The 13,284-nt window shown below is 42.7% G+C and overlaps 1 protein-coding gene across 1 annotated transcript in view; it reads left to right on the top strand.

The window, feature by feature from the left end:
• Positions 1-5,113: 5,113 nt before the first annotated feature.
• The window catches only part of fam117aa (family with sequence similarity 117 member Aa), a 34,208-nt gene continuing 26,037 nt past the window's right edge, over positions 5,114-13,284 (top strand). The window contains exon 1 of the mRNA XM_060901840.1: positions 5,114-5,677. Coding sequence (XP_060757823.1) covers positions 5,560-5,677 — 118 coding nt within the window. The 5' untranslated portion in view covers positions 5,114-5,559. The remainder of the gene's footprint in view (positions 5,678-13,284) is intronic.

Raw genomic sequence — 13,284 nt, 5'->3', positions numbered from 1 at the left:
ATGACAGAAAGAACAAGATCGCGGATACAAGCGGCTGAAATGAGTTTCCTTCGCAGGGTGGCTGGGCGCTCCCTTAGAGATAGGGTGAGAAGCACAGTCACTCGGGAGGAGCTCGGAGTAGAGCCGCTGCTCCTCCACATCGAGAGGAACCAGCTGAGGTGGCTCGGGCATCTTTTTCGGATGCCTCCTGGACGCCTCCCTGGGGAGGTGTTCCAGGCATGTCCCCCCGGGAGGAGGCCCCGGGGAAGACCCAGGACACGCTGGAGGGACTATGTCTCTCGGCTGGCCTGGGAACGCCTCGGTGTTCTTCCCGAGGAGCTGGCCGAGGTGTCTGGGGAAAGGGAAGTTTGGGCTTCCATGCTTAGACTGCTGCCTCCGCGACCCGGTCCTGGATAAGCGGAAGAAGACGAGACGAGAACACTGGGAGAAAAGTGATGACAGGAATCCTAATACTTTGTCTGGCTGTTTTGTCATATTAAGAATTTATTATGCATAGTCTGAAATATTATAGACATCACACACATCACATCACATTATCTCTAGCCGCTTTATCCTTCTACAGGGTCGCAGGCAAGCTGGAGCCTATCCCAGCTGACTACGGGCGAAAGGCGGGGTACACCCTGGACAAGTCGCCAGGTCATCACAGGGCTGACACATAGACACAGACAACCATTCACACTCACATTCACACCTACGGTCAATTTAGAGTCACCAGTTAACCTAACCTGCATGTCTTTGGACTGTGGGGGAAACCGGAGCACCCGGAGGAAACCCACGCGGACACGGGGAGAACATGCAAACTCCGCACAGAAAGGCCCTCGCCGGCCCCGGGGCTCGAACCCAGGACCTTCTTGCTGTGAGGCGACAGCGCTAACCACTACACCACCGTGCCGCCATATTATAGACCTGAATGTTAATATTGGCCAATTATTTGCACTGTGACACTTAACCGGGTGGTGCAGTCGTTAGCATTGTTGCCTCGCAGCAAGAAGGGTCTGGGTTCAAGCCCAGTGGCTGACAGGGGCTTTTCTGTGTGGAGTTTGCATGTTCTTCCTGTGTCTGCGTGGGTTTCGTCCACAGTCCAAAGACATGCAGTTTGGCTAACTGGCTACTTTAAATTGTCCATTGATCAAGTTTGGAGAGGGATGGGCTCTGCTGAGTTTTTAAAATGCCCTAGATACACCAATGATTGACTGTTAAAATGTCATCAGTGGTGCCCTTACAGCCTTTGCTGGCTATGGGATGATGATGATGATGAAGAACACTTGACCTGAATAGGGCTGTGCAATATACAGTAACTATATAATATGAATATAACAAATTGTCAATATATTTGAGAGAGATATATTTGTATATTTTAATGTTTTTAATAACAGTTACATTGGAAGCAGCAGATTTTTGTTAAATTTTGCGCTGAATTTTTAGTGTTCAAAGTTACTGACAGAAATTTAGAAAATTATCTCCTTTTTAAGTGTTAAATAATTAAAATTTCATTCATTCATCTTTATTCTTTCATCATCCGCTTTATCCTGGTCCAAATCTAATATCAGGAACACTGGGAGTGAGGAGAAAGTTCACCCTGGAAGAGTGCTGCCAGTGGACCTACTGGCGTGGTGTTAGATGTAGGAGGAAACTAAAGAAACTAAAGAACAACAACTTCCTCCTTGTCCAGCATTATTGCCAGATCAGGGTCCATGTGGACCCGACTGATCCACATGTCGGAGTTTTACGCCAGGTGCCCTCCCATTTCTGGGCTTAAGAAACAACCGTTCACACACAGGCAATTTAGAGCCATAACCTAACCTGCATGTCTTTGGACTGTGGGGGAAATCAGAGCACCCGGAGGAAACCCATGCAGACACGGGGAGAATATGCAAACTCTACACAGAAAGGCCCCATCGGCCACTGGGCTCAAACCCAGAACCTTCTTGCTGTGAGGCGACCGTGTTAACCACTACACCACCGTACCACCCACATGCAAAACTCTATCAGCACCATGCAACCTGAGAATTTATTTTATTTATCCATAGCCTTGACTTGAAGAAGGTTAGTCAATATAACATTTTTTTCTTTTTACGGTGGTGCTTGAAAATTTGTGAACCCTTTAGAATTTTCTATATTTCTGCATAAATATGACCTAAAACAACATCAGATTTTCACACAAGTCCTAAAAGTATATAAAGAGAACCCAGTTAAACAAATGAGACAAAAATATTATACTCAATCATTTATTTATTGAGGAAAATGATCCAATATTACATATCTGTGAGTGGCAAAAGTATGTGAACCTCTAGGATTAGCAGTTAATTTGAAGGTGAAATTAGAGTCAGGTGTTTTCAATCAATGGGATGACAATCAGGTGTGAGTGGGCACCCTATTTTATTTAAAGAACAGGGATCTATCAAAGTCTGATCTTCACAACACGTTTGTGGAAGTGTATCATGGCACGAACAAAGGAGATTTCTGAGGACCTCAGAAAAAGCGTTGTTGATGCTCATCAGGCTGGAAAAGGTTACAAAACCATCTCTAAAGAGTTTGGACTCCACCAATCCACAGTCAGGCAGATTGTGTATAAATGGAGGAAATTCAAGACCATTGTTACCCTCCCCAGGAGTGGTCGACCAACAAAGATCACTCCAAGAGCAAGGCGTGTAATAGTCGGTGAGGTCACAAAGGACCCCAGGGTAACTTCTAAGCAACTGAAGGCCTTTCTCACGTTGGCTAATATTAATGTTCATGAGTTCACCATCAGGAGAACACTGAATGGTGTGCATGGCAGGGTTGCAAGGAGAAAGCCACTGCTCTCCAAAAAGAACATTGCTGCTCGTCTGCATTTTGCTAAAGATCACGTGGACAAGCCAGAAGGCTATTGGAAAAATGTTTTGTGGATGGATGAGACCAAAATAGGACTTTTTGGTTTAAATGAGAAGCGTTATATTTGGAGAAAGGAAAAGACTGCATTCCAGCATAGGAACCTTATCCCATCTGTGAAACATGGTGGTGGTAGTATCATGGTTTGGGCCTGTTTTGCTGCATCTGGGCCAGGACGGCTTGCCATCATTGATGGAACAATGAATTCTGAATTATACCAGCGAAGTCTAAAGGAAAAATATGTCATGACATCTGTCCATGAACTGAATCTCAAGAGAAAGTAGGTCATGCAACAAGACAACGACCCTAAACACGCAAGCCGTTCTACCAAAGAATGGTTAAAGAAGAATAAAGTTAATGTTTTGGAATGGCCAAGTCAAAGTCCTGACCTTAATCCAATCAAAATGTTGTGGAAGGACCTGAAGCGAGCAGTTCATGTGAGGAAACCCACCAACATCCCAGAGTTGAAGCTGTTCTGTACGGAGGAATGGGCTAAAATTCCTCCAAGCCGGTGTGCAGCACTGATCAACAGTTACTGGAAACGTTTAGTTGCAGTTATTGCTGCACAAGGGGGTCACACCAGATACTGAAAGCAAAGGTTCACATACTTTTGCAACTCACAGATGTGTAATATTGGATCATTTTCCTCAATAAATAAATGATCGAGTATAATATTTTTGTCTCGTTTGTTTAACTGGGTTCTCTTTATCTACTTTTAAGACTTGTGTGAAAATCTGATGTTTTATGCAGAAATATAGAAAATTCTAAAGCGTTCACAAACTTTCAAGCACCACTGCAAGTTGTGTGTGTTTAAAGTATTAATACTGTTTGTCGTCAATTAATAAAAGTACAATCAAACTCAATAAGGAAAGTATCATGATATTCTTATTATTGCTATAAGGGTTGTTTTACAATCAGGGTACAAAGTTTGTGTCACAGGGGTCCAAAATTCAAATGGATTCAAACTGGTTCTTGTACCAGTTTTTAAGTGAAGGACAAGTTAAAGAACAGATTTCAGGTAATTTTTTGACGTGTGTGTATGGTAGTTTTGTGTAATCTGCTATAAGATAAAGAAGATTAAGTGTAGCTTTAAGCAGGGCTGGGAGAAACAAATGAAGTGATTCTCGGAGAGGACTTTTTTTTTTGACAATTCAGAATCCACTAGTGCTTTTAAATATAAGGCTGTAAGCTTTGTGTTAGTTGTCTCTAATATTTATGTCCCAATATCTTGACCACATTTTAGGATGAAAATAATCATTTTAGATATATTTTATATTGAAAAATTAGCTGTCTCGGGGGCGGCACGGTGGTGTAGTGGTTAGCGCTGTTGCCTCACAGCAAGAAGGTCCTGGGTTCGAGCCCCGGGGCCGGCGAGGGCCTTTCTGTGTGGAGTTTGCATGTTCTCCCCGTGTCCGCGTGGGTTTCCTCTGGGTGCTCCGGTTTCCCCCACAGTCCAAAGACATGCAGGTTAGGTTAACTGGTGACTCTAAATTGACCGTAGGTGTGAATGTGAGTGTGAATGGTTGTCTGTGTCTATGTGTCAGCCCTGTGATGACCTGGCGACTTGTCCAGGGTGTACCCCGCCTTTCGCCCATAGTCAGCTGGGATAGGCTCCAGCTTGCCTGCGACCCTGTAGAAGGATAATGCGGCTAGAGATAATGAGATGAGATGAGATGAGATGAGAGCTGTCTCGGAGAGGACTTTTTTTTTTTGACACAATTCCATACTAATTTGATCAAAATAGTCTGAAAACTTACTGGCATTCAACATTAAAACTTAACTATGTTTCCAATGATATGGAACCAAATATGTGTTTTATGGTATAAAGAATGATGTAAGTGCATCCCTTTTGGAGCTACCTGTGGTCAAAAAAGCACTTTTTCTAAATGACACAAGTTTGCTAAATATGACCATACATTCACCAAAAATAACGTTATCACCAATTTTTTTTTGCATGGTAAATAGAGCTATCACAGGGCTACAATAAACAACCAAGTTTATTTAGTCAAGCCTTTTGATATTGAAGATAATAAGTGTTAAATGTGAGTTTTAGCTTGTAAAACAACCCATAATCTCTATCACCCACCTCTAGACCTGAACCTATTGATACACACACCGACCAATAGGATAGCAGTAGTATTTCTCAGCAGCCAATCAGATCACGCGCGTGTGTTTGGACGCTCCGCCCACTCCGACACAAGCGTGGAGGCTGGCTGTTGTCAGATTATTGGAGTGAAGAGAACTTTGGCAGGCAACCAACAATGTAGACGACTCGAGAAACTTTAACCATTTTTTACACCCAGGTCTGTGTGTGTATACTCGTGTAACAGTCGAATTGGTCATGTTGGATTAGTCACAGACGGATATTTCTGAAAAGGTAGTACCGAGGTTGCTTTATTTTTTAATAATAAAACCAAACCAAAAAAAAAAAAAAAGTTTTGCAGGCTTAGCTCACAAAAGAACTTAGCTGTGTGTTAGCTAAGCATGAAGGATTAAGTGAGCTAGCATTAACGGCACAAATATCTCCAGAGATAGGGCAGAACTGTATGGAAACATATTAGGAGTAGAAAATTGAAGCAGCCCTGGAGTTAAAAAGTGAAAATTTTCAGTTTTGTTGAAGAAGCTGATAGAAACGCGCAGTTCTTCTTCTCCTCCTCCTCTTCTTCTTCTCCTCCTTGTGAGCTCGGGATGTCGTCTCGCACCGGTCTGCAGCCTCTCCGAGCTACAGTGCCTTTTCAACTCCACAACAACAACAACAACAACACCACGAAAACTCCAGCACAGAGATGGAGGGAGGCCAAACCGGGTATGCAAAAGGCCTTTTAAAACATCTACACAGGGCCTACAGTAGGAACATGTGATCAAATTTAATATCCTCATCTTGTGTCCTTTATCAGAACCGTGTGAATTGAAAAATAATGTAGGTGTTGCTTTAATGTTTTTCTAGGTTTTAGTCATGTCTGTGTCTCTCTTCCTGTCTTACACACGGATGCTAGAGAAAGGGAGTGTCTGGGAATACTCATTACACATGCTTTCAGTTGGTGTTACAGGGTGATCTTTTGCAAACACAGCATGCAAGGCTGATCTGTGCATGCATTCACTCACTCACAGATTATTTCCCATATGCACATGCATATGTATGCATGCATGCATTTTTTTTTTTAGGCTTTGCAGACAAAAGAGCTGTTTGCTTTACTAGACCAAAGCAAGACGGTTTCAAGTATGGCTCAAATTAGGGTGCTACAGTGTTTTTTCCATGAAAAGTCACACTTTTTTTTTTTTTTTACCACCATAAGTTGTAAAATGAATAGAAAATATAGTCAAGACATTTTTTTTCTGTCCATTTAATCGACCCCACAAATGTGATGCTCCAGAAACTCAATCTGCTCAAAGGAAGGTCAGTTTTATAGCTTCTCTAAAGAGCTCAACTGTTTTCAGCTGTGCTAACATGATTGTACAAGGGTTTTCTAATCATCCATTAGCCTTCTGAGGCAATGAGCAAACACATTGTACCATTAGAACACTGGAGTGAGAGTTGCTGGAAATGGGCCTCTATACACCTATGGAGATATTGCACCAAAAACCAGACATTTGCAGCTAGAATAGTCATTTACCACATTAGCAATGTACAGAGTGTATTTATAATTAGTTTAAAGTGATCTTCATTGAAAAGGACAGTGCTTTTCTTTCAAAAATAAGGACATTTCAGAGTGACCCCAAACTTTTGAACGGTAGTGTAAAATGTAAGATTTACTGTGCGAAACAGTCCCGTGTTATTTATTCCCTTTAGAAGATTTTTGCTTTTCCAGAACACTGGGTAGTCGAGCCGAATATACGTTTGCATTTTCAGTGTTGGCCTACTGAGCCCAAGAACACGTCCTGTTCTTCCCTTTGCACAGGAGTTCATAACAGTATAATGAACATAACATGCTTTTTCTTAAAAAAAAAAAAGTCTTCAGGACTGGTATAATCCTCAAAACCACCATCTGCTGAAGGAATTTGGGTCTCTGTCTTATGTGAATCCTAAACAACTTCTTTCTTTAAGCAGCACTGGTTTGAAAATGACAAGCCCAGTGTAAAAGTTTTTTTTTGATGTATTGTTCTTGCTTGCAGAACAGGGTGCATTAGCAGGTCTGAGTTGTTGTGGTTCTGCTGGATTCAGAACGGAGCTGTGGGTGTAACTCAAGTCCTTGTGCCAGGACGTGTTTATTTTAGTAACCAGCTCGCTATGCTTACGGGGAGAAGGGCTCAGGGGGGATGGGGGTAAGACAAGCCTAACGGGACATTACACAGGGGGTTTGTGGTGTTTTGCAATATACAGAACACTACACACACACACACACACACGAGCGTGCGCGCACACACCCGCTTTACTTGGGGTTTAACATCTGCTGACAACGAGCAAGCTCTCAGCGGTTTGTCTTCAGCAGCACAATGAATAAGGACAGCGTGACAGCGAGGGCTGGGGGGGGGAATGCTACTCTAGTGGTGTATCCAGACCACAGGGGTGAAGACACACTTGTCATTCCATGTCCTAACACTGGGGACTAGATAACACCTGTCTCAGATATTGAAGCCACTGTGTGCTACTAAACGATAGCAAAGACACAGTTGAACACACATTTAACCTTTACTGGACCTGGAGGGTGAAAAAAATAAAATTTTATCAGCCAGAGCCAACGGCAGGGGCAGGTGGTTGCTGCAAACAAAGATGTTTATTCACTAGTTTGCCAGCTGTTTCACATGCTGCACACTTCTAACCACAACTTAAATTCATGCTGTCAGTTGAAACATGACTGTTTTATACTTTTGTTACAAAGAACCATTATTACTTGTGAGCAAGTTTCACAAATAGATTTCAGATGCGTCCCAAATGTTGCATTTTATTATGTTTAATTGAAATTGTTCATCTCCCTTTTTTTTTTTTTTTTGTGTGTGTGTGTGTGTGTGTGTGTGTGTGTGTGAGATTTTAGAATTAAATGAACGATTATATACCAAATGTACACAGTTTTGGAAGTCAGATCCATTTTACATAGTGTTTTGAAGGCGGCAATAGAGGAGGCTTTGAGCTTGAATAAAGCCGTCTGCATTAACAGTTTAAAAAAAAAATTAAAGTTACCTCTGCTCACTTTGTTGGAGGAAGTGTTGTTTTCACCTCTGTTTGTTTGCCTGTTCCCAAAGTAGTGAACGGATTTTGAGGAAAGGTGAGCCATGGCCCAAGGAACAATTGATTAGATTTTGATGCAAATCCGGACATGTATGTGGATCCAGGATCTTTTTATTTTTGTCTTCTCCTAATGTAACTCAAAGTAGCAAACAGATTTTGATTAAATTTGGTGTACAGCTTTAGTATTATCCTAGGTTCAAGTGATTTTATGATTTTGATATTGTTAATATGTGCCTTGGTGGAGGTATGCAGTCTATCAAGTGTCCTTCTAGTTTTCTCTTGCATTAGTTACCTCGCCCGGGACGGAGTTCACCAAGGGGCGAGGTATTGTTTTCGGTCGGGTTTGTTTGTTTTTTTTGTTAATGATATTACAGGAAAACGGCTGGACCAATCTTCATGAAACTTTCAGGATAGATGGGCATTGGTCTCAAATAGAACCTCCAAGATTTCATCTCATTCATCTCATTATCTCTAGCCGCTTTATCCTGTTCTACAGGGTCGCAGGCAAGCTGGAGCCTATCCCAGCTGACTACGGGCGAAAGGCGGGGTACACCCTGGACAAGTCGCCAGGTCATCACAGGGCTGACACACAGACACAGACAACCATTCACACTCACATTCACACCTACGGTCAATTTAGAGGCTGTCCACACGGCAACAGATTCAGGTGAATCTGATAAAATTGTTTATCGTTTCGGCCTGGCGTCCACACGGCACCGGTGTTTTGGGTGCCCCAAAACGAGAACGGGTTCCAGAGTGGAAAAATCTGGCAACGGTGCCGTTGCGAAGTCGTCTGGATGAGTAGAACGGATTTGTTTACGATGACATCACAACCACATGACTAGAACAAGCAGCACTCTCGCTGTTTTGTATGAACCACTGCATTGCATTCACTTTTGTATACAGCTTTTCTTTTAAATAAACAAGTAAGTGAACCATTTCTTGAATTTCTTTTTTTTTTATTGGATAAGACTGCTTTTCAAAATGTTCACACACAATATAAAAAGTTATATAAATTATATAAAAATGCTTTTCAAAATGTTCACACAATAAGAAAATTAAGTTATATAAAACTATGCACACTAATAAAACTAATTTGTACACACAGAAGGCACGATTTCCTCGTGTAGTCGCAGCCATCTTCTTGTTGTGTGTTTGTTCCTGTGAGTGCTTCACGCCGGGTAGAAGAAGGGGTTTATGCGCATGCGTCCTACTTCTTCTATTGTTCTGGTGTCTCCGATGGGACCGTCTTACAGCGCACGTAGAGGTGTGGCATGTGTATTGCATCGTTTTCAGCAAGCGTTGCGTTGCCATATGGACCTGATATTTTACTGATCCGTTGCCCATGTGGACGCGATATTTTTTTAAATAAAATCTCGTTGCCGTTGTCGTGTGGATGTAGCCTTAGAGTCACCAGTTAACCTAATCTGCATGTCTTTGGACTGTGGGGGAAACCGGAGCACCCGGAGGAAACCCACATGGACACGGGGAGAACATGCAAACTCCACACAGAAAGCCCTCGGCCACAGGGCTCGAACCCGGACCTTCTTGCTGTGAGGCGACAGTGCTAACCACTACACCACCGTGCCACCCACCTCCAAGATTTGGTCAAGGTTTTTGTGGCTACTGCGTCATATGGAGGTGGGAGCCACTATGTCATCGCGCTGTAAGAGTGTAACAGTCACGCAATACGGTGTGTTCTGATTAACTGAGAGCAGCAGAGAATCAGAACCATGTTTATTGGCCAAGTTTGTTCACTCAAGGTCACCAAAAAGGTCAAAATCGTTTTTTCGTGATATCTTCCTTCATATTCATCATAAGTGTTAACAGGCGAGGTTTGTTTTGCCTGGCAACGCTTGTTAGTAATTTTGTTTTTAGCATTTGATTGCACAAGCAGAAGTGCCAGCTAGAGATGGCAGAACACCACTTTTTTTTTTTTGCGATACTGAAAGCTTGAGTATCAGCGGATACAGCATCTATTCTCTAAAAACTACCAAGCTTTATTTATTTATTTATTGTTAAACTTATTCACTCAAGTCACTTGCACTTTATTCTATTTAAAGTTTTAGTATAAATAATTTTGCATTTGTTATTTAGTATATGTGCTCTACATGTTCACTCTTACATTCATTACGTTTTCTTAGCCATTGTATCACGGTTTTGCAGATTTTGCTCAACAGTTTTGGATTGACGTTTTTCCACAATGTAGTCCGATTGGTTGTTAACTTTTTGGACACTTTTTTTTTTTTTTTTCAATATAATTTATAATAGTCAATCCGAACCCAAAAAAAATCCCCAAAAACAGTCAAGTCTCTTTATCTGTAAACACTTTCAGTTCCAAAAATACATTTTCCAAATTCTATTCCAGTCTTTGGAATTTGTTACAGGATCTGATATTTGTTGTTTAACATTTTTCATTTCATTTGTTTATTATACAGGAAAAGATTAAAAGTGGGGCGGCACGGTGGTGTAGTGGTTAGCGCTGTCGCCTCACAGCAAGAAGGTCCGGGTTCGAGCCCCATGGCCGGCGAGGGCTTTTCTGTGCGGAGTTTGCATGTTCTCCCCGTGTCCGCGTGGGTTTCCTCCGGGTGCTCCGGTTTCCCCCACAGTCCAAAGACATGCAGGTTAGGTTAACTGGTGACTCTAAATTGACCGTGAGTGTGAATGGTTGTCTGTGTCTATGTGTCAGCCCTGTGATGACCTGGCGACTTGTCCATGCTGTACCCCGCCTTTCGCCCGTAGTCAGCTGGGATAGGCTCCAGCTTGCCTGCGACCCTGTAGAACAGGATAAAGCGGCTAGAGATTATATTTTAGTTACAGTTAAATGGGCTTGACTCGGTTAAAACTGGTTTACAGCAGGTTCCTGTTCTGCAGCACATAAAAGACAAAGATCACATCACAGTACAATTAAGACAAAAATCACGTCGACGATACAAAAAAAAACAAAACACAATCAAGGACGTCAACAGAAATAAAAAACAATACAAACAGTTAGATACATAAGTTGAAAGGGGACAGGATTGAAGCAATATAATAATAATAATAATAATAATAATAACCACCTGACTGGTATGAGAATAGATCAATGATTGCAGGTGTAACTGTCAGAGTTTGTGCCTTTTTTTAAAACGTGCAATGGATGATGGTGTTCTAATGTGATCGGAGATCTCATTCCAGATTTTGGTGTCTCATCTCATCTCATTATCTCTAGCCGCTTTATCCTTCTACAGGGTCGCAGGCAAGCTGGAGCCTATCCCAGCTGACTACGGGCGAAAGGCGGGGTACACCCTGGACAAGTCGCCAGGTCATCACAGGGCTGACACATAGACACAGACAACCATTCACACTCACATTCACACCTACGGTCAATTTAGAGTCACCAGTTAACCTAACCTGCATGTCTTTGGACTGTGGGGGAAACCGGAGCACCCGGAGGAAACCCACGCGGACACGGGGAGAACATGCAAACTCCACACAGAAAGGCCCTCGCCGGCCCCGGGGCTCGAACCCAGGACCTTCTTGCTGTGAGGCGACAGCGCTAACCACTACACCACCGTGCCGCCCAGATTTTGGTGTATGGATGAAAAAAAAAATTGATCTCTGACCATAAGTGTTTTTATAAGCAGGTACTGAAAGAAGTGTGCGCGTTACGGATTGAGTAATGCACCCGTGTTGTGTGTTGGTGAGGGACGGTTGGTTTGAATCTGAAAATAAAACGTAATAGTATGACTGTAATTCTGAAAAGTCACAGCGTTTTGAATGTGAAAATGCAGTGCAGTGATGAGTCCAACTAGGAAGTTTATGGTGGATCTTGTACGCTCTACTGTATAGTCTTGCTATTGGTTCAGAAATAATTTTTTTTTTTTTTTAGAAGAAGCCTTTGTGTCACATGCACACTCGAGCACAGTGAACGTCGTCCTTTGCATTTAGCCCATCTGATGCAGTGAACACATGCATATGCGTGCACACGCACAAGTGAGCAGTGAGGACACGCACATGCCCAGAGCGGTGGGCAGCTATGCTATAGCACCCGGGGAGCAGTTGGGGGTTAGGTGCCTTGCTCAAGGGCACTTCAGCCCAAGGCTGCCCCTTGTTAACCTCACCACATGTCTTTTGAATTTCCTTTGTGGTACGACAACAGATTGGAAGACGGTAAGATATTGTTGAAAAAAATAATTGCATGTAGGTAAGTTTCAGAAACCGAGAGTGACAGATATGGTCTGAGCTTGTTATACAATTTCTGATTAAGCTTCTGATTCAATCCACTTTTTTTATTTTTATTTTATTTTTTAATTTTTTTTTGGCGCTGGCATCGGCCAGATACTGATCCCGGGTATTGAACCGGTGTCATCTCTAATGCAAACATCTACGATTGAGCCGTAACACGGACAATTTCTGACTCCTTCATACAGCAATACAGGAAACACCAGAAAACGACACCTTTTTGCTTTTTCACATCATTCAGACCATTCAGCTAAGTTACAGAAGGGGACAGGCATGTTAAGGACATTCACTTCCTTCTGGTAGCATTACTTTCACTTTGCATAGACATATATATTCTGAAGCCTTGTTTCCACGCATGTTCTGTAATATTGGCGTAAAGAAGGCACCGCAATATTCCGGCTTTAGTGATTTACACTGAACCAAATAAAGCCGGCAGAAAGCTACACCAGTGTGTGTTTTTTACATTGCGAGCTGCTGTTCTGCAACCAGAAGTGTGATGAGTCATAATGGAGCGTCGGTGTCAAGGATGATGTATCTATGCATTGCTTTGAAAACAATGGTGGGTGAACTGAGCATTGAGGTGCTTTTGCTAGCTGAGCACATTTATACCACTCTTCAAACACAAGCGAAGTTGCTGAAAATCATATGCAACATGTAATCCATCCATTATCCATAACCGCTTATCCTGTGCAGGGTCGCAGGCAAGCTGGAGCCTATCCCAGCTGACTATGGGCGAGAGGCGGGGTACACCCTGGACAAGTCACCAGATCATCGCAGGGCTGACACATAGAGACAAACAACCATTCACACCTATGGTCAATTTGGAGCCACCAGTTAGCCCAACCTGCATGTCTTTGGAATGTGGGGGAAACCGGAGGAAACCCATGCGGACACGGGGAGAACATGCAAACTCCATACAGAAAGGCCCCCGTCAGCCACTGGGCTCAAACCCAGAACGTTCTTGCTGTGAGGTGATGGTGCTAACTGCTACACCAATGTGCCACTCCAACATGTAATCAGTT

Source organism: Neoarius graeffei, chromosome 20 (assembly GCF_027579695.1).
Source record: "Neoarius graeffei isolate fNeoGra1 chromosome 20, fNeoGra1.pri, whole genome shotgun sequence".
In the NCBI taxonomy this organism is placed as follows: domain Eukaryota; kingdom Metazoa; phylum Chordata; class Actinopteri; order Siluriformes; family Ariidae; genus Neoarius; species Neoarius graeffei.
This window is presented reverse-complemented; position numbering and strand designations above follow the sequence as displayed.